We start from the raw sequence: 22,232 nt of genomic DNA on the forward strand, positions 1-22,232 counted from the left end.
CTGATTCCAGCCTTTCTTACTTCTGGTTCCCAAGTGTCTTCAGAGCTCCAGTGTGTCTCTTATCTTCAGAGATGCCTGGTGACCCCACACCTTTTGTGGTTAGGGCTCTTCCCATCACTATAATGCTTGCCATCCCCTTTCACTCAGCAGTAAACTCTCATCTCTTAATTCACTACAGCCGGTGATGCTCTTTCCCCTTATTCTTGCTTAGGTGAGTTTTCTTACCCCTGTCATAGGGGCTGCTGTACGTCCAGAATTTTCCGGACATAGCTGGAATGTGTTCATTCATGCAAATGCTGTGTAAGTGTGGGAGTGCTTGGTTCTTGTGTGCGTGAGATGGATGGATCCTGCCTATATCCTCTTGCTAGTTTGGAAATGGAGACAGTGTCAGAGCACCGAACCATTTCCCCCAAAGCCCCCCACCCCAGTCCCTGAAGTGTCTTCATTTTATTTCCTTAAACAGCACAGGGAGGGGAAGCATAACTGGAGAATAAATAACTGGGGGAGGGAAGGCTACTCTCAGCTGATCGAATAACGATAGAGATAAAGAAAGATAAGCAGGGCACTTTGTGAGGCTCATCTCCCCCCCTTCTGCTTAATGGTCTGCGGTTATTATCAAGAAATGTAGGCCTGAGTTAATCTTCAGACTGTCTCTTTATTTGGGAAGACAGCTATTTCAAACCAAATTAGTTTGCCTTTGTGACTTCTTTGAAAAGATATAAGAGGTTCTGCTCTCCCCCTCCATTTCTCCTTTCTTTATTTCTGTTGGTAAATTGAAGGGAGATGTTCTTCGGTACTTTGCATCCTGTTTCAAAAGTACGGGGGAAATGAGGAAGAGGGAGCGACGGAATAAAGACTCTTTCCAAGTCAAACAAAATGTGTGAGAGAGAGAGAGAGAGAGGAGGGAAGAAAAGGAGAGGAAGAGAAGGAGAGCACTCATTCAGAAGAGGTGCAATCTGTAATTCGCTTATTAATATTTCATTGGCAAGAAGGTCAAAATCTACATTTAAATGAAAATATTTTTAAAAGGGAGAAACCTAATATTTGGAGTCATTGGGCCTTTGATAGCTCTGGAGAACCAAAGGCTGGGAGCAACTGGGCTGCAAAACGATTGGGCATAAAGGGAATTGTCAGGGAAGATGAAAGGAATCAGCCATTAGCCTCCATCAGCGCCGCTGATACAGGGGCATGTGCTTTTGAGCTGCTTTTAATTTCAAAGCCCCCTTTCAGGCATATCTTTTCACAGAGCGAGGGTATACTTGGGTGAAAGAGGAACTCAGACATCACATAGAAATGTTATCTTGGCCTTGTGAAGTATAGGTCAGGGGTGGGGTGGGTGCCAGGGGGCAGGGTGAGAGCAGAGATGAATTGCGGTGAACGCAGGTAAGTTAAGGCAATGGCGTAGCAATTTGCTCTTCAAAGAAATTCTGCAAGGAATTGAATCCACCATGGGCTTTGAACTGATGTCCTCTGGGGTGGATTTAACTTCAGGCCATACCCACTCAACTTGCCCAAGGAATCTTCCTTGCCCAGATCAGCTGAGATGCTCCCTGGCTGTTAAAGAGGCTTCCAGGGGATCCTGGCCCATGAGGGCATATGGGGCACTGCCCCCCTAACCTCAGCTTGCCCTCACCTGTCCACCTTCTTACTTACAAGCAGTCCAGACTGGTTTATTATACCAGACTAATGATAAGGAGGGACGCGGGTGGCGCTGTGGGTTAAACCACAGAGCCTAGGACTTGCCGATCAGAAGGTCGGCGGTTTGAATCCCCACAACGGGGTGAGCTCCTGTCGCTCGGTCCCTGCTCCTGCCAACCTAGCAGTTCGAAAGCACGTCAAGGTGCAAGGAGATAAATAGGTACCGCTCCGGCAGGAAGGTAAACAGCGTTTCCGTGTGCTGCTCTTTCACCAGAAGCGGCTTAGTCATGCTGGCCACATGACTCGGAAGCTGTATGCTGGCTCCCTCAGCCAATAAAGCGAGAGGAGCGCCACAACCCCAGAGTCGGCCACGACTGGACCTAATGGTCAGGGGTCCCTTTAACTTTACCTTAATGAGAAGGATCCAGAGCAAGTGTCCTGATGAGCTTCAGAAGGCAGAAAGATGCGCTGCACTGGGAGTCCAACATGACCAAAACATGCACCTCAACAGATTGCGTACATAAAATGGCATGCAACTGGGTGTTACAAGGGGCCACTAGGGGGCACATTGGAAGATGGCCAACAACACCATCTCTCTGACCCACACAGGGTAATTAAGAGGCTGTTATGGGAGTAGGCAGCCCCCCTTGTTGCCCCAAGGAAATGGGGAACACTGCCCTTGCCTGCTGTGCCCATAAATCACCCCCTAATTCGAAAGAAGGGGGTGAGGGCCCTAGGCAGAATGCCCCCGCTTGGGAAACTCTGATTTACAGATGTGTGCACTGGAGACAAGATGCATCCACTCCACCAGCAGATGATGTGGGTCTGCGCTACTCACCTGATCTCCTTCCCTCTGAGCTGGGAGAAAGGGACAAGAGGGTGTTAGAATTCCTGCTCCATGATTGCAGTCATAGGATTGTTGTCTTTCACATGATGGTATATGTTTTGACTCCACAGAGTGGGAAGTGACGGAGACAGGATGTTGGTGTTACTGTGTTCCGTGAAGTGGGACTATTGTCCTTTGTCCTTTTTCTTTTTGCTGTCTGATGCTAGAGAGAGAGGGAGCCATGTTGCAGTTCTCCGTGTGTGTTTATAAAGTATATTAGCCAAAATGCTGAGTTGCTGAGGTCTGTCACGCAAGGTGTGCAAACTCTGCGGATCTCTAAGTGTGCCGGTGTCTGTTGGCATCGGTCGCTGTGATGTTTGGGCTGAAGAAAGCTTTTGAAGCTCCCGAATGAAAGACCAGGAGGGAGAGAACATGCCAGTTGGGCATGTGTCTCTGCCAGGGCCCTACTCACGTGTAGACCGAACTCCTGACAGTTTACACCACACTGGCAGGCACATCAACTTACCTCCACCGGCACATTTGCACCACACAAACTTTGGCACCAACTTGTCCCTCCCCATTTCGTTCCTGGTTTGCAGCAGTGACTCGGTCAGAAGGAGGGTGTGTGTCATGTGAGCAATGTAGCCCCCTTATGCTGCTGTTCAAACAAAACAAGAAGTTAGAAACCAGAAACCTGTGGACCTCCTAATATTTTTGGCATGCGCTACAACACCAATCACCCCAAAAGCAGGGGCTTATGAGGGCAGGAAACCAGCAACTTCTGGAGGGCAGGAGAGGCCCCTGCTACATAGCATTCTGTACCGTAGACTTTGCATTGATCAGGACTTGGTGCCCCACAAACTGTCCAGCAACTCTAAAATCCAATGATGCAGCAGCAACATTTGAGAAGGGAGTTTATCTCCCCAGTGAGGCCGGGGGAGCAAACAAGGTGGTGAAAGGATGGCAACCACAGGCCAACAGAGCAAAAACGATCCATAGTTGATCTTTTGTTGTTGCGTGTGTTTTCTTTTTCTTTTTTCTTTCAGCTCTTTGAAGGTAGGAAACAAACATTTTGTCCACCCTCTAGCTAAGATAAATATATCAGATCAAGCCAACAGATGATCGCTTTTTCATTTACTAGCAGCTGCTGGCAACAACATACCCCTCACTCTCATATTCCTATTAACCGAGCAGCCACTGATTTATTAAAGGCTAAGACGCATCAAAACAAATGGCTGAGACATCAGTTATATTGCTGTTTACAGCACTTTAATGGGGTTACATAAGAAGGGCAGCATGTCTGAAATGGGAGATTTGATGGGCTCATAACAGGGGAGGGGAGAGAGAAGGCTCGTAAAAGAGGGGAGAGAGACTTCCTACATCATTTGCAGTGGAGATGATGTTAAAAGAACCCGCAATCTTGCTGGAGGAAAGCCGGTGGCCATGTGAGAAGGTTTTCTTTGTTCCACCCAGAGAACTACCACATTCTTTTATGTTTTCAGAGATGAACACAGGGCAGGGGCTGTTTGTGAGACCCCTATTCAGGGCTGGCCCAGGACATTTTCCACTTGAGACAAGACAGAAACAGGTGTCTCTCTCTCTCCACCCTCTTCTCCCAGGATGGCAGAGGGGGAAAAAAAAGAATACAGGAAAGAAGCAGGTGGCAGCGGGTACCATTTTGTGTATTGCTTCCTCCTCTGTTGCATTCTCACTGTTTGCTCCTATCCAGCCTTCTTTTGTCTCGCTTGCCACCATCAGCGCAGTGGTGGCAGAGGAGGAGGCAAAACAGGAAATGGTGCCCGCTCCATTTCTGCCCTTGCCAATTCACTGAAGGCAGTGGGCAGAGGCTGGAGAGGAGCAGATGGCAGTAGTGGCAGAGGAGAAGGCAGGGTGACAAGCACAGGAGGTGGCAAGTGGCATGTTCCTGGCCTCTTGGATCTGCCACTCCTCTCAGTTTTCCCCAGCCTGGTGAGACTGGGCCTCACTGAGCCTCATGGGCTATGTATCACTGTCAGAATTTCTCACACACCCCTGATGCGCGCGCGCGCGCGCGCACACACACACACACACACACACACACACACACTGTGTAGTACAGGAGGTTCCACTTAACCAAGGATTGCCATACTGCAAAATTCATATTGCAAAATTCACCAAAATCTAGACTTCCGACATGGGTTGCCATATGTCTGGACATTTCAGCAATTTCCACCCCAACACTGTTTCCAACTGCCATATTCTGGACATATGGCAACACTAACTTCACCCTCAGGGGTCTCTGTGATGGGCTGCTATGTACAGAACGCAGCAGAAGCTGAATTCCTCGGGGTTCAGGTTATATTATGAGGGAGAGACTGTGAGGGGAGAGAGATTTTCTGCTGTCCACCAGGCATTGGCTTTTCCCAACTGCCTTGCCCCACCCTCCAGCCCCAGGAGTCTTTCCAGATCATGACTTTAGGAACAGCAGAAGCAGCTGGGAAGAGAGGAGTTCAGGGATATATTTTTAAAATAATTTCATCAGTCGTGTGTCTTTGCATCTCAATTTGTATTTTGTTATTTATGCACTGTGACTTTCTGTTGCTTTTATTGATTATAGTTTGGAAATTATTTATTGCAATTGTTTAGAGTGGATTTCTGTTTAATTGTTTGTTGCTGGTATTTAATTTTATGGTGGACTATTATATTCCAATGGATTCTTTAATATTACTTTATTTGATATAAGTTGTTTATTTTAAAGTTATGTTTTTATTATGACATTTTTTGTATTGGATCGTCAGATTGTTATAAGGTGTGCAATCTTTGCTGTTTCTTCAGCTTGTAAACTGCCTTGTGTATGGAAAGGTGATATACAAATTAAAAGTGAAATGAAATGAAATATTATGGGAAGCCCACTAAGAGAGGCTCTCCTGAAGATCTCAGCAATGAGACAGTGACTTAAGGAATGAGGTGCCTCTTAAGGTATCCTACACCCAAGATGTTAAGGGCCAGGTAATTAATATGAACTTGATGCAAGGTGAACTGAAAGCCTGGGTGGAGCAGTGGTTAGATGGCTGGGCTAGAACCTGGGAGACCAGGGTTCAATTCTCCACTAAGCTATGAAGCCCTTTGGGTGATGTTGGGCTAGTCATGATCTTCCACCCTAACCTAGATCAGAAGAATTGCTGTGAGAAAAAAATGGAGAGAGGGAGTTGTCTGTACACCACCTTGAGCTCTTTGGAGAAAAGCAGGGATATAAATGTAACAACAAATTATTATCTATACCCCGCCTATCTGGTTGGGCTTCCCCAGCCACTCTGGGCAGCTTCCAACAAAATATTAAAATACAGTAATGCATCAAACATTAAAAGCTTCCCTAAACGGGGCTGCCTTCAGATGTCTTCTAAAAGCCAGATTATTTCCTTGATATCTGATGGGAGGACGTTCCATAGGTCAGCCGCCACTACCGAGAAGGCCCTCTGCCTCATTCCCTGTAACCTCACTTCTCACAGCGAGGGAATCACCAGAAGGCCCTCAGAGCTGGACCTCAGTGTCTGGGCTGAATGATGGGGGTGGAGATGCTCCTTCAGGTATACAGGGCCGAGGTTGTTTAGGGCTTGAAAGGTCAGCACCAACACTTTGAATTGTGCTCTGAAACATACTGGAAGGCCAATGTAGGTCTTTCAGGACCAGTGTTATATGGTCTGGGCGGCTGCTCCCAGTCACCAGTCTAGCTGCCGCATTCTGGTTAATTGTAGTTTCCAGGCCACCTTCAAAGGTAGTCCCACACAGGGTGCATTGCAACAACAACAGCAGCCATGTACACATGGGCCAGCGGTGTTGATGGCAGGCTCCACCTGGAACTACATGCTCATTGCAATGCCTGAAGAAATAGAGAGCTTGGATACTTTCAGTTCTCTCCCCAGGCTACAGCTTTGCAAATGAATGCACAGCAGCTTTCTACAGACAGTAGAAAGGCAAGCATGTAGACTACAGCACCTTCAGTTTCCCCAAACTGAACGAATAAAAGAGCTTGGAGCATCCAAACAATAATTCATCACTTTAAAGTGGCTTCCTCTGTGACCGCCAACAGTTTAGCAAAGGCTGAAAAGTCTCTCTTGCTAGCAGGCTGTCTTGGTTTTAGTTCCTGGTGGAATTATTGCACAGTGTGATCAGTGTTCGTGTTAAGAGTAGCATCAAACGACTGAACATTCCTTTTCCCAGTGTACAGTAGTATTTTCAATGGAAGACTTAGCATGGTTAATTATCAGAGCAAAGTGCTAAGATTTGTTTTCTTTCCCCTAATTAATTGCTTCATCTGGAGTGGAATGTTAATTTAGATAAATGATCATTTCCTTTATACTACTGAAGTTTCCCCACTTCCCTAGCCCCTTACTGTAATGTTTATTCAAAAACATCCCTGCTCAGATTGGGCAAAATGATGCTGCTTAGTGGGGTGAAGGATTTTATTATTATTATTATTATACAGTTTGCATTTAAAGCCAAATTTGTCAAATTTGCACTTCCTGAAACAATATGTGAACCAGAATGCAGCTGTCCTTTGAAATTTGCATTTCTACAAATTTTGTAGTTCTTCAGCTAAAGTGTGAACAAAGACACAAACATTAGGGAAAAGAGTTTGTAAAAATGAAGATATTAGTGAAAATAGTATATAAAATGTAAGGTATTAGGGGAATCGGCTTGCAAAAGCATGGGCATTAGTGATAAACTGCGTATAAAGTGTTTATTAGGAGAGGTTTGCACTAAAATGCTGGTGAATTTTCTTTTTTTTCTTTTTTAAATTGCTTTATTAAACTTAAAAAAACATAACACAAAATCACAGTTATCCATAAAAAAGAAGAACAGAAAACAAAAGTATTATCAATATCTGTTACATTCTTTCACAGTCTTTTAATTCCATTGACTTCCCGCCAATTCTATATAGCTTTGATTGCATATTTATCTATTGCACTATTCAGATCAGTTTCTCATAATTGCTTATGAGAAATATTGTATGCTGATGAATTTTCATGAGAATTTTTTAAATGCAAATTGCTACAGAAAGATGAGCTGAATTTAAAACCGGAAAAAGGAAAAACAGAACTGAAATTAACAGATCCTTCCATTCCCTACTGCTTACCAAAACTAATCTGGAGGTAAAGAGTATCAAAAGTTTTTGAGATACAAAGGAAGACACTCTAGGTCTCAGAATTACCTTGCAAACCATAGGAAACTGTTACATCCTTAGCTTGGTATTGACTGTGTCAACTTTCTTCAACCTGCTGCCCCCAAGATGTTGCTGGGCAACAGTTCCTGTCAGCCCCAGCCAATAGGTCCAATGGCTGAAGGATGATGGGAGCTTTAGTCACATCTAGAGGGCTCCAAGTTGAGAGAAGCTGAGCTACGCTGACCAACAGTGACTCTTCCATGGTTTCAGACAGGACAGGTTTCAGATCTTTCCAACTTGAGATGCCAGAGTTTGAATCTGAGACCTGCATGCAAAGCATGTTCTGTGTCATGAGTCCTGTAGCAGCAATCCAAGAGGTTAGAGATGGGCAACCTCTGTCGGAGAGGAAGGAAGAGTCCAACAAGAGAGATGTGGGGGGCAGGACTCGAGTCATGCGCTGGTGGTGCTGGACAACCCAGAAGTGGAGGGGGAGCCACTTGAGCCAGCCCTGACATCACTTCCTTTGCCTGATATTTTCACGGCAGCCAAAGAGCTGGTTCACCAATCAGCAGGGCTCTGTTAGCCAACACCTGTACCTGTCTCTTAGTGGCCTCAGTGATGTCTTTAAAAGGCAGCATGATAGCTACATTCTACCTCTGTTGGTGGAGGTAGAATATTGTTCTAATCGGGGGAAATATTGTTAAACATGTCAGTGTACAGTAGATCCAGCCTGAGGCTACATAAGGGAATGAAAACCTCCTGACCTTATGAAGGGACACCTCTTTCAAGCAAGTTGTTCTAGTCCCTAACCAAATCCGAAGTGTACCCTCTTGTTCCCATGGAAGATTCAAAGCCATCCATTTTAAGCTGGAAATATATATATATATATATATATATATATATATATATATATATATATATGCGCATCCATTATTTATTGACTATGTTTCTAATTTATCCTCAATGAGCTTTTTAGCCTGGCCTGCTCTTCCCTCGCATGCAGTCTGCCCATGTAATGGCTTGCGCTCCGGCATTGAGAAGATTTGCTTTTAAGATTGTTTGTTCCCTTGTTCAAATTAGCTTTAATGGATGTTTTATTTGAAGCTAGGGTCTCAAATGCATGTACGTCAGATTATTAATTGGGGGGGGGGAGGGACAAGATGAGGGTCTTGCAAAGTAATTTGAATGCAAGTCAGTTTTTTAATATATTTGTGGTGGGGTGTGTGGTGGGGTCGGGTTGTGCAAAAATGACTTCCCTCAAATTTTCCATCCAATTGACTGCTGGCAAAATCAAGTCAGGGAAAAAAATAATAATTAAATATTCTCTAAAAGAGGGGCAGGAATATCTGAATAGTAACAAGACACTCCCCCCCCTCAAGTAATTTCTATTGGTTTTCCAAATTTGTTACAGATCATTGCCAGATTGGAATTAATTTTATACATTTCCCCCAAAGACTGATTTCCTACTTCCGTTCTTAGAGAAGTCCATGATGTTTTCCCATTGATGCGTATATTACAAATTACCGGTAATCTCTAATTGACATCTTTTTTGTTGTTGTACATCAATATTCTTAACCATCTGATTATCTGAGAATTGGAGGTCAAGTCTCAGATAATTAGAGTCAGGGGAGTGGTTAGTACTGTGGAGAGATGCAAATGGACTCCATTTACGGGGTGAACACATTTAATAAAATACGCAAGTACATATTTTGGGTTGCACTGATGTTCTATGTAACACAAGTGTGAGATATTCTGATGTTCTATGTAAAGCAGGTTTGTGATAGAAATCAAAGATGCTTATAACCATTTTTTTTAAAAAATCTGCTTTTCTAGGGTTGCCATATTTCAAAAAGTAAAAAAACCAGGACACCCCAAGCTTTTTTTAAAAAGGAAACCACTGGAAATCTCATTTGACAATCTGAGCAGCAGAGGAACCTTTTCCCTGGAAGGGCTGCTCGATTTGTAATGCATTTCCATGTATCTAAGTGTGCGTGCTTTGTTGCTTATATATATATATATAAATCCTGGCCTTCTGGCCTTCAGCCAAATCAGTGAAAGCAGTTCTTGTGCTCCCATGTATTTTGCCTTCCCAATGCCCAGCTGAAAGGTTGGTTTATCCAGTGGAGTAACACCAAGCGAAAGTGGCCGGGTTGGAGGGATTTATTCTCATTGCATGGCTGAAAACCACTTAGGAAGAGGGTTGGGCGCAAATGCATTAGATTATGGTTAAGCAGCTTATGGACGTAAAAACACATTAGAACTTTATAGCACCCTATAAATTATAGGCCTTGCAGCTTGCTCTTTCACAATGGGAGATAATTACATTCATTAATCTACTACTACTAGGAGCATAATATTGCCTTCCAAATAGTGCTTGTGTTCCGTTTGCTCTCGGGTTGATCAGCTGGGAGCAAAGCTCAGGGAGGGGGGGACAACAACAACAGCTCTTTCCCTTTCTTCCCACCCTCCTTATGACTCTTAAAATAATGGTGATTTGTTTTCATTGCCGAATTTTAGATCTAGGTGGGAGCGCATGCCTCTTTCAGCTCACTGGTGCGTGGGGAGGTTCTCTTCTGAGGATAAGATTCCTGGGTTGTGAAAAGAGTAAAGGGTTGTGAGCGAGAGCCTCGTTGAAAACTGCCCTACGAAGATCTGCAGGCAGAATGGCTTCTGATATGACTGGCCCTTTAAGGAGGCCCCGATCCACTTATAACAGGAACCAGGGCTGTTGTAGCTGTAATCAGGCCAGCCAAAGAAGGGCAGGTCAAGGCAGGGAGCAGTTGGGGCTGGGGAGGCTTAAAATACAGTGGTACCTCAGGTTAAGAACTTAATTCGTTCTGGAGGTCCATTCTTAACCTGAAACTGTTCTTAACCTGAGGTAACCACTTTAGCTAACAGGGCCTCCCGCTGCTGCCGCACGATTTCTGTTCTCATCCTGAAGCAAAGTTCTTAACCTGAGGTAATATTTCTGGGTTAGCGGAGTCTGTAACCTGAAGCATCTGTAACCTGAGGTACCACTGTATCTGAAAGGTAATTATCAGGGGAAAGGGTCATGGGTGTAGGTAGGATTTAGGGGGACTGGCATAATGGGAGGGCGGGGCGCAGAAACAAGCTCACCAACTTTGAGTTTCATTTCCCCCTAAAAGCTCACCAACTTTCGTGTCCTGAATTTGACTTCTAGAAATATGGCAACCCTAGACTTTAACGGTTAATATTTTAATACATAAAAGTGTGTGTGGGGGGGGGAACACACCCACACCAGACATTCCTTTATGCTAGCTATTTCTCAGAAATGAAAGTGGGTTAATTGGTGAAGTGGCATTTTCAGAGACTTCAGTTGGGCTTGTAATTTCTAGATCACTCTCAGAAAGAATTCACCCAATGCCTCTGGGGTAGGATTACTAGATAGAGCCATCCAGTCTTTGTGATGAGCTCATTTCTTTGGGTAGGCGGCAAAGAAGTGGCAAAGCGGTAGATCATTTTCAAGTGGCATTTGCACACATTGATTAGCTTGTGGGTTCCGTAATGATGAAGTCCGCTCACATAACCCAGTGTTGTCAACACTCTCCTCCCTGCAGCCACATAGAAACAGAGGGAGCTGCCTTCCACCAGGCCAAGCTATTTATCTGTTTAGCTCAGCATAGTTTGCTCTGTTCCCTGTAGAACATCTGCTTTACATGCAGAAGGTCCCAGATTTGATCTCCAGGCAGGGCTCTGAGAGAGAACCATGCCTGATTTCATGAAGAGCTGCTTCTAGTCAGTGTAAATAATGCTGAGTTGGATAGGCCGCTTCTGAAGTTCCTACTAATGACTTTCAGCAACCCTCCAAGTTTCAGGTAGGGTTCTCCCCCAGTCCTAATTGGAAATGTTGGGGACCTTTGCGTGGCTATTCCCTCCCCCCCCCCACAGGTGGAATAAATAAAGACAATGGACACAGCGATTTAGGTTTAATGGGCGAAATTGGCCACAACTTTATTGATTACAGGAAAGAAGGGTATTGGCTTTAGGCATTGGCCCCTAACCGACTATCCGGTCTAACCGGGAAGGGTTAAACACCAACAGGGGGAGCCACCCGAGATGCGTATCCCTGGGCGCTCCCCGAGGGGTTACCGCTCGGGGGCGCGCTTTAGGCCCTAGCCTCCGTAGGTTTCGGACGAGGCGACGCCCCTCGGAGTCCTTTAACGAACTACCCTTCAAGCATTGGGGGAGGTGATGGCGTTCCTCCCCCCCAACCTCATCTGCATGACAATACCCCGGCCAATGCCTACCGCCAAAACCAAGGGAGTTGTGACGATTTGCTACGAGGTAGGCGAAAAAACCAAGTGGCTCACAAAACCAGCCAATTAGCCAAATGGAAAAACTCCTACCAGGCCCCTTGCGGCGACCAGCCGAAGCCCATAGCAAGATCGGTAGCAAAAACCTAAAGGGCGGGTGGGTGGGAAACCGCGTCCTCTCCCGGGCGAAAAGGGGCGAGCCGAGGGCTGCCCCGACCTTAAGTGGCCTTTCTAAGGCCCGCCCCTGCCGCCAGCCGATTGGCTGGCGCCAAGGGGATGTTAATTGAGGGAATCCCGGCGGCCTCCCGCGAGGCTGGCACCAGCCTCGCGAGGGCGAGTGTGGGTGGTGTCGTGATCCCGCAACCCCCCCTCCTCCTGACGATCGGAAGGGGCATTTTCATGCAAAGCAGCTGCTGTACTGCTGAGGTTTTGTCTTCCCCCTCCTAATGGTCCAGCAGTCTTAAGAAGAGAAATATATTTCTCATCTCTGAGTCTTTTAATTGATGCTGCTGGAGATGGAACGTGGGAGCTGTAGTTTAAGGGTCCTCAGATGTGATAGGACCCCCATGCCCTTCATAGACCCCTCATTCCCGGAGTGATTTAACAATCACATACTGTTTCAACTTTTTCAGATCAAAAAATTGGGATGTGTGCCTGTTGGGACATGCGCCACAGCAAGTCACGTGACCTGCACCATGATCTCACTAAAAAAACACACGCTGCACTTTTTCGAGGTGTGATTTTGTGCGGCCCTGGAAAAAGTGCTTTTTAGAGGTGAAAGCATGGCACTCAAAATGTCTGCTGCAATCTAGCACAGGAAAAAAAAAAGGGACGTCCCATTTTTTTCCAGGACACTTGGCGGGTATGCAATCAACCTCTCTTCCTAGGGAATTGTAGCTCTGTGAGGGGAATTTGGGTTTCCTAAGAATTCTTGGGGGCAAAGGATTCTCCAGGATTCTTTGGGGGAAAGCCATGATTGTTTAAGGGGTATAATGATGCTTTAAATATCTGGCCTTATAATAATAATAATAATAATAATAATAATAATAATAATAATAATAATAATTTATTATTTGTACCCCGCCCATCTGGCTGGGTTTCCCCAGCCACTCTGGGCGGCTTCCATAGAAACCAGGAAACACTAAAATATCATACATTAAAAACTTCCCTGAACAGGGCTGCCTTAAGATGTCTTCTGAATGTCAAGTAGTTGTTTATCGTTTTGACATCTGATGGGAGGGCGTTCCACAGGGCGGGCGCCACTACCGAAAAGGCCCTCTGCCTGGTTCCCTGTAGCTTTGCTTCTCGCAATGAGGGAACCGCCAGAAGGCCCTCGGCACTGGACCTCAGCGTCCGAGCAGAACGATGGGGGTGGAGACGCTCCTTCAGGTATACTGGGCCGAGGCCGTTTAGGGCTTTAAAGGTCAACACCAACACTTTGAATTGTGCTCGGAAACGTACTGGGAGCCAATGTAGGTCTTTCAAGACCGGTGTTATGTGGTCTCGGCGGCCGCCCCCAGTCACCAGTCTAGCTGCCGCATTCTGGATTAGCTGTAGTTTCCGAGTCACCTTCAAAGGTAGCCCCACGTAGAGCACATTGAAGTAGTCCAAGCGGGAGATAACTAGAGCCTGCACCACTCTGGCGAGACAGTCCGCGGGCAGGTAGGGTCTCAGCCTGCGTACCAGGTGGAGTTGGTAGACAGCTGCCCTGGATACAGAATTGACCTGCGCCTCCATGGACAGCTGTGAGTCCAAAATGACTCCCAGGCTACGCACCTGGTCCTTCAGGGGCACAGTTACCCTATTCAGGACCAGGGAGTCCTCCACACCAGCCCGCCCCCTGTCCCCCAAAAACAGTACTTCTGTCTTGTCAGGATTCAGCTTCAATCCATTAGCCGCCATCCATCCTCCAACCGCCTCCAGGCACTCACACAGGACCTTCACCGCCTTCACTGGTTCTGATTTAAAAGAGAGGTAGAGCTGGGTATCATCTGCATTAGTATCCGATAGCTTAAATTTCCAGCCAGAAACTCTTAAGTCCTGCCAAACAGTCTTCCATTCAGGCACTGATAGGCTGGGACCCCTTCCCTTTTAGCCATTTCAGACTATTCTGTTTAACAAATCAAGACGTCTTTCCTGCAAGTTAAGTACATTCTGAAATCATAGATTATGAATTAAAGGTATTGATGGTGCATCTTACCGGGTTATCACAGAGCATTTTGTTCAATCTGTTTAGGGATAAATCTGACATCTAATTCTCCAGTTACTCTGCAATCATCTCTCTATTGATCTCTCCCTCTGCCATGTCTGCACAGTGTTTTATAAACTTTACTGTTCACCCTGATGGATTCAATAAGTGCATAGCCATATTTAAATAGAGAGCATTTTCCTTCCACACTAAGCTGGTTCTGCTTATATGAACTGATCACATCTGATTGACACATGAAAGAAAGCCCTGTGAAGGGGAGAGACTCGCCGAATGGATGCAGACCCTCTTCATCTGCTGGCTGAATGTGTGGATGTTGGGCCCATGATCTGACAGCAGGGCTGGCCCATGAAGTCTTGCAACCTGGATAGCTCAGTTGGTTAGAGTGTGGTGCTGATAATGCCAAGGTTGCAGGTTCAATTCCTTTATGGGACAGGGTCCCTTCCAGCTCTATGATTCTATGATTCTATCACACACACACACACACACACACACACACACACACACACACTGCAAGTTCTTCCAGTTCATGAGGAAGTAGCCCCTAGTGAGGAGCAACATAATGTATGCAACCCATAATATTTGCCTCGTTCAGTGCCCAGGTAAGATGGTGTATGTGGTGAGGAAAGCAAGTGGATCAATCACAGTTGTTTATTAGGTGGGTGGGTGTCCAGACACACTGAGGAAGGGGAGGGTTCTCTGTACACCCCAGGGGTGGACTTTTCCTTCCTTTTGTATTGGTTTGTTAGCTCAGCTGGTTAAAGTGTGGTGCTGATAACTCCAAGGTTGCAGGTTTGATCCCCGTATGGGACAGTTGCATATTCCTGCATTGCAGAATGTTGGATTAGATGATCCTCAGGGTCCCTCCTAATGTTACAGTTCTATGATTGAGGTGGGTAACAAATTACCCTAATATACCTGGGGGCAGGGAAACTGGGATCCTTTCTTCACCAGCGGTTCTCCACCTGAGGCACTTTGACACACCCTGCCCCTCTCTTGCTGTGCCATTGGCTCTGGCTTCATGCCTGTTTTTCAGCTGAGGATGCCAAGGTCTTAGCAAACAGCATCAAGATCCAGGCAGCTTATAACAGACATGACACCGAGATGACACGGGGTCATCCAGTTTAATCCATCATGGCTGACCTATAGTGCGCTTTGTACTCTGACCTATAGTTCACTTTGTATTCATCATAGTGGCTGGTTCTGCAGGTCTAGTGGGCCCCAGATGAACAAGAGTCAGAACCTGAGTGCATAGGGCCTCACAGGATGCAATTCCTTTTTGTTCCCCACTTTTATGATCTCCCAGCACAGCCAGATAGAGTTCACTGCATGGAAAAGGTTAATGCCAGGGCACCTCTGTCACTTTGTAAACCTCTGCCTTGGACTGGATTTAGACGTTGATTAAGGACCATGTCTCTGGTGGCCTATATGAATAAAGGGTCTAGATAGCAGCATGCCCATTAAACTATCTCCTGATTTGGGCATGGATGTCTCATCCTGAATTTTTGAATTATGTGTCTATATATTTTCCTGGTTGGGTTACTTTTTTTGTTGTATTACAAAGTGGTGATAAGTCTCCCTTCCCGCCGTGGTTCATGTTTACGTTTTGCCGGATTAGCCATTCTTTTTGTCTTATCGGTAGGTGACCTTTAACGGCAGAACTTGTTCCTTCCTTGCTTGCCATTGGGAGTAACACTTGTGATATCTGAGATCTTAGATAAGCGTTAAGTCCAGCCTTTGTCCTGGCTCCCACTGGATGAAGGGCTTGGACTCGGATTACGTTTTCTGTCAAAACCTTTCATGCTGAGATCAGTGTGATACATAAGCAGGTGCAAAGACATAGCTGCGCAAGCGAACACATTGATCCAGCAGTTGACATCCTCCCTGGGCTCCTGTTAGGAGGAAGTGGAGCGGGCACAGCCTCAGCATGGCAAGCAAGAGGCATATTTCGCCTGAGGGAGCAAAAAGAACTCCGCCTGGTGGGCTGGCCATTAAACGTCTCTTCACAATGGCATTGGTATTTCCATGTCCTCGGTGACAGCAGAAGCAACAGTGCCAGCTGGGAGCCACACAACTGGAGCCACTCCAGGAATGCTGGGGAAAAAATAAATCTCCTCTGGCAACCAATGTGGCCCTGTGGTTTCAGATAACATATGGGTTGTTGTTGTTTAGTCGTGTCCGACTCTTCATGACCCCATGGACCAGAGCACACCAGGCACTCCCGTCTTCCACTGCGACAAGTCTAAAAAGCCCAGGACACAAATTTTCACAGCCCTTGGAGCGGTTCATTAACCAGAAGTAATTTAGCATTAACTCTGGAAGTGTATACAGTGGTATCTTGGGTTACAAACATCTCGGGTTACAAACACTTTGTGTTACAGACTCCGCTAACCCGGAAGTAGTACCTTGGGTTAAGAACTTTACCTCAGGATGAGAACAGAAATCATGTGGTGGCAGCGTGGTGGCAGCAGGAGGCCCCATTAGCTAAAGTTGTACCTCAGGGTGAGAATGGTTTCAGGTTAAGAACGGACCTCTGGAACGAATTAAGTTAATAACCAGAGGTACCACTGTATTTGATTCTGACCAAACTAAGCTCCCTAGAGCAAATTATACATAGGAGTCTGACCTCACCAGAACCAACTGCTTTGCAGATCAGCCATGCCCCTATCTGCCCCACACCTGATGGCATCAGGTGTGGAGCAGAGAGGCATGACTTGGGCAAAATGGAGTCTCCTACCACTGTTCCAGATTGTATAGTGCTGATGGGTCCCAAGTTAACCCTTTCAACTGTTAGGGCTTCTTCCAAAGAATCCGGGGGGACTGCTGTTTGTTAAGAGTGCTGTGAGTTGTAAGAAGGTCCCTATTCCCCTTGCAGAACTAGAGTTACCCGAGAAATGGTGTTGATTGATAAACCACTCTTGGAATGGCAAGAGTGACTTTCCCGTGTGCATGTGCTCTCCACTAAGCTACGGCAGCTTCAGAATCTAGTTCAAAAGTTGGCCACCGTGTTACTGAACTTGAAAGCTTAGCTGGATTTGCTAAAGCCTTGCACTTGTAGCTGATAGTCTTCCACAACAACAACTGGATTCATTTCTCTTTCTCTCCTCCCAACCATGCAGAAGGAGGTTGTGGTGAAGCCTCATGACCTCATGGAGAAGCGCCTGGACCCCTTTGTGAAGAAGAAACGGGACGTGCTCACTAATGGACTGCCGTACCACCTGAAAAAGAACAGACTGCACCATCGCCACTACAGCTCAGACCGGGAGAATGACCGCAACCTCTGCCAACATCTCAGGAAAAGGAAGAAGTTCCTGAAAGGACTCAGTCAGGTAGGAAGCGTTGAAAAATGTATCGGAGTGGGATGGCCTTATTTCTCCACTTTAGATATATCTATTTGCTATCTCTGGCATTGTTTTCCCTCCTGGATTCTGCTGCAACGTCTTTCTCCTCTTGGGGTTGGGCCCTTGAGGTTGCCTCTTGGCAAGATGGGAATGGAATGTTGAGTCAAAGTTGAGCTGATGTTGTCTTGGGTGTTTCTCTGGCTTAAAGATTCCTAGATGTAAATGAGTTGCTACTCCAGTCAATGGAACTGATGGGACTAGGGTTGTCTCAGTATTACAGCTGGCCTAGGGGGACACCAAAGGTGGCACAGCTCTAGGGGAATGGTGTTGAGGCAGAAGGTGGTGCATGCAAATGAGTTTGTAAGCAGGATTGCTTCTGGGATCTGTGTCTGCTGGATTCCTCCCCACAACTTTCATTTCTGCTTTACGAGATATGTCCATTGCAGCTGTACAACTGCAGGGTGATTACTGTTGTTTTAAATATTTTTTACTAAAATCCCAGGGGATGGCAATTAAAGGAGAAAAAAATGGAAAACTAATGAGTATAGAAGGACAGATGAGCTGGGGATTTCAGGGACAGAAATGGCTGTTTCCAATGGTGAGTTTAGATGGACAAATAGCACCCTATTTCAAATGTCGAAGTTTTATTTATTATATTATATTTTCGTTTCCCCTCCCCATCTGGTAGGATCAGAATTTCATTTCCTCCAGAAGGGTTTTGTAAAGTTTCTTTCTTCTTAAGGAAATGGGTCACCGTTTGGCTTTGTTCATTACAACCACAGATGGCTCCAAGTGAGCAACTTGCTCTTATGAAGCTTGGGAGGAGCCTGAGGCCTTTGGTGCCTCTGTCCTCAACCTCCTCCAGGCTCCACCCCCTTGAGAGAAATTCAGGGCCTCAATTGGCCAACCTTCTGACCTGAAGATGGACACTCCGCCTTCATTCCATAGTTTTCTCCTGATGTGCTCCTGGTACTGCTGGACTGGTGATGTGTGGTAGGAGTAATCTGGTTCTTCAGGAGCAGGGGAAAGTGCCTCTGAGAGCCTGGGCTGTAACCCTATAAGCCCTGGTGGTCTGGGAGGTCCCTCTGGGAGTTATTGTCCATCTGCCTCAGGTGCAGTTGCCTCCAGTGATCTTCTGCAGTCTGCTCTGAGCCCTGATCTAGATCCTGCTCCATATCTGGTGACCCCGCAGCCTCCATGTCCAGTTCACGGCTGGATGCAGGGCTCATAACAGATGCTGACAGGCACAATACGAATGGCCTCTTAAGAAGGTGCCTAACCTGTTGTTGAGTACATAGTACAATCGTTGCCTAGATGCTACGCTGGCATGACATCTCTATGTACTGAGGGTGCACTCTTGGCTTGTGCAGGGAGTTAAACTTGCTGGTTTATAGCACATGAGCCCTTGGCTACTCTGCCATGCTGTATGATGGCCAGAACAGCCATGATCTTCCTTCGCCTTTTCTTACAGGCAAACCCTTAATGGAGTACTCATAATTAAGTAGGATTTTTTTTTTGGGGGGGGGTGACCATATGGTTTCTGAAATAATAAGTGATCGTTTCTAGTATAAAGTGGCTTCATGTGTGTGTGCGTGCGCAAGTGCACTTAGGAAGTACATGCATCGACGCAAACATTCACCATGGAACTGCAACACAATTCAAATAAAATGTTTGGAGAAAATTTTAAATGAACAAGTAGGAGATGGTTGCTTAACCTTTTGTTTACTTTGTATACTTGCCACTCCTTGACATCAAATGCCCCCACAAGTTGTTGTCCATGCCCAAATCAGATCCAGAGAGCCAGTGTGGTGTAGCGGTTAAGAGCAGTAGACTCGTAATCTGGGGAACCGGGTTCCGGGTTCGCATCTTCTCCTCCACATGCAGCTGGTGGGTGACCTTGGGCTAGTCAGACTTCTCTGAGGTCTCTCAGCCCCACTCACCTCACAGAGTGTTTGTTGTGAGGGAGGAAGGGAAAGGAGAATGTTAGCTGCTTTGAGGCTCCTTTGGGTAGTGATAAAGTGGGATATCAAATTCAAACTCTTCAAAATGCAAGTTTACCTGCATTTTGAACTTGGGTGGGAAGGTGAGGCTACTCAGAAGTGGAGAGATGGTGGCCAGGCATCTGATCCCAACCATTTCTCTCATATTGCATGCCTGCTTATGCTCATTTGGACACAACATGCAACCTCTCAGTGGTGCTAAACGCCCTGCCTGATGTGCAACAAAATGAGCTGCCTTATGAATCTTTATAGAAAAGCTTTCTGGCACAGTTTGCTTCTTGGGAGTCCCCAAAGCACGCAAGGGTTTCTCTGAGATTGCTTAAGGGAGGGTCTAATGTAGGCTTTCTCAACCTCGGCCCTCCAGATGTTTTTGGCCTACAACTCCCATGATCCCTAGCTAGCAGGACCAGTGGTCAGGGATGATGGGAATCGTAGTCTCAAAACATCTGGAGGGCCAAGGCTGAGGAAGCCTGGTCTAATGTAAAGGTAGATCTAACAAATTAGACACGAGCAAACCTCTTGTCTTGCAAGCTTGCTCACAACAACATAAAGCACCCTCTGAATATCTGGCAGAAGGCTTAAACAAGGATTGGTTGAAATGAAAAAAAACTCTTCTGCAAAGACTGAAACTGTTCTAAACAGTTTATTATAAGAGCACACTTATTATTATGATTATTAATTGTTTTATTTCTGTACTTCTTAGCTCCACATAGTAGCATCTGGTTAGAGCCCAGTAAATATTCAGTATGTGACATTCCATATTTCCAACACAATATTTGAGTGCTGGTGTTCCAAATCTGAGAATCCTGTGAAAAAAAGACGGGAGGTTTTGAGCAGTTCCAAGTAGGAAGGAAATATCACTTGGCGCACAGTCAGAATGAGAAATTCATCTTGTTCCTTGTCGGATTGTGTCACTTTTAATGAACTGTAACGCCAGACTCCAGGCATGTCCATGTCACCCGGTGCTGACTGCAGTGGTCTTTCCACTGTTCAGGAAATGCTTCCTTGGAAGTGTTGAAGATAGCCGTCTGGCCAAGAAGTACCTCATAATATAAAGCTGGGCATTGCACTCGTGCATCACAACACACACAAAGAGGAACATCTGCAAGGCTTAGAAATTTAGAGAAAAGGGAGACAGGTTGGAGAGGTGTATAAAACATTGAATGGTTTGGAGAAGGAGCATAATCTCCCTCTCACATTATACTGGAACTCACGGACCTCTGATGAAGCTGAATGTTGGGAGATTCAGGACTGCTAAAAGAAAGTACTTATTCGCACAGGGCAATGGGATTTCCCCCCCACGAGGGGTTAGTGATGCTACTCATGTGTAGAGTCTACCTGGAGATCTTCCTCGTTGCTTGATCCATGCTCAAAAGAGCCCTGCCTGATGTGCATCCTGCCTCACCCTGTGCTACATTCTGCTATATTTCCAGAAGGGGTTTTTAGACTGTGTGAAAGCTCAAAGATAAGGTGGAAATTGATCGTTAGGGAAACACCCACCAAATGGAATAAACTGTTGTGTGAATGCAGCCTGGGTTGTGTGACAAGGACCCAGCTGCCAAAACTGGATCCAGGTGTGGGAGAGGATTAAACCATTTTACTTCCTCCCCCACTTTTTTTTGTCAATGGTGGGGCACACCTGTCTTGGTAGAGTGTTAGCGAGACAGTAGAAATTGAAGCTGGGAAGGGGAGAAGTGTCTGATTGGTTGTGCCAACAGTTGGGGGGGGGGGAGCGAAGCCGATGAGTTTGGATTGCGTCTTGCTGTGCTGTTCCAAGGCAAGTTGACAGCAGTGACAAGCGATTTACAACATGCTATTTAAAGTTTTGGATTTGCAGCCTCAACGTTGACGTGTGAGTGCTCTTTAGCAACTGCTTTCATTACTCCCCATCCAAGAACTGTTAATTGAAAAGAAAGCAGTGGGTGGGTTTCAGAGGAGGGAAGGATGGATTGACGTGACTGTATCAAATGCACAGGCTTCTATCCTGGCTTTATTTTGACAATCTTATTAACTTAAGATTGGACTCCACCAGAATTTATGCTGCCTGCCAATCCCCCCCCCAAAAAAACAAATGTATACTCCTGCCTTCTAGGGACCTATCAGTCAAAGGCAAATAGAGCTCCCTGGAATATAATCCAAGATGTCTTAAGCATGCTTGGAAGCCCTAGTCCTTCTCAGTGTTGGAAGGTCAAGGGTGGGGTAGGAGTGTTTGGCATGCATGGAGACATTGTAGTTTTGGGGTGCTCCAGAGCAATACTGTTGTGCTCAGGTTCTGTTTGTGGCTTCCCATAGGGCCAGCCGGCCAGCTGAGGTTAGAGCAGATTGGTAGACAAGATGGGCCACTGGTTTGATGCAGCAGGTTCCAGTTATGTTCCTAACAGGGATCTCAAGTGCTTAAGAACTTGGAGATCCACCACCAACTAGAATAAGGAGTAGTGGTGTAGATCCCAGACTTGGCTCTCCAGCTGTTTTGGGGCTACAACTCCCATCATTCCTAGCTAGTAGGACCAGTGGTCAGGGATGATGGGAAATGTAGTCTCCCCAAAAAATGCTGCAGCCCCAAGTTTGGGAAATTCTAGTCTAGATGGAACAGGAGACTGACTCTGGGTAAAGCAGTACTAGAGGTTTTGTGCTGGTCCTGGGGGCTAACTGAGAGCCGAGGTCCAAGTCCAGTCCGAGGTCAATGGCACAATATGAAGGTAGTCTGTAGAAGTTAAGCTGGGTGCAGGGCAGGGTGTCGGGTGAGGTTAGGAGCTCCGGCAGGGAAGCAGGCCAGGAATCAGGCTGGAACAATGTTGCTCCCG

The 22,232-nt window shown here is 46.1% G+C and overlaps 1 protein-coding gene across 8 annotated transcripts in view; it reads left to right on the forward strand.

Moving 5' to 3' along the window:
- The window catches only part of AUTS2 (activator of transcription and developmental regulator AUTS2), a 667,021-nt gene that overhangs the window by 107,773 nt on the left and 537,016 nt on the right, over positions 1-22,232 (forward strand). For all 8 annotated transcript variants that reach the window (XM_081890188.1, XM_081890193.1, XM_081890191.1 and 5 more), the window contains exon 2: positions 17,207-17,416. In XM_081890188.1, the coding sequence (XP_081746314.1) occupies positions 17,207-17,416 (210 nt within the window). The remainder of the gene's footprint in view (positions 1-17,206; positions 17,417-22,232) is intronic.

Source organism: Podarcis melisellensis, assembly GCF_964234715.1.
Source record: "Podarcis melisellensis genome assembly, chromosome: 15".
NCBI classification, from domain to species: domain Eukaryota; kingdom Metazoa; phylum Chordata; class Lepidosauria; order Squamata; family Lacertidae; genus Podarcis; species Podarcis melisellensis.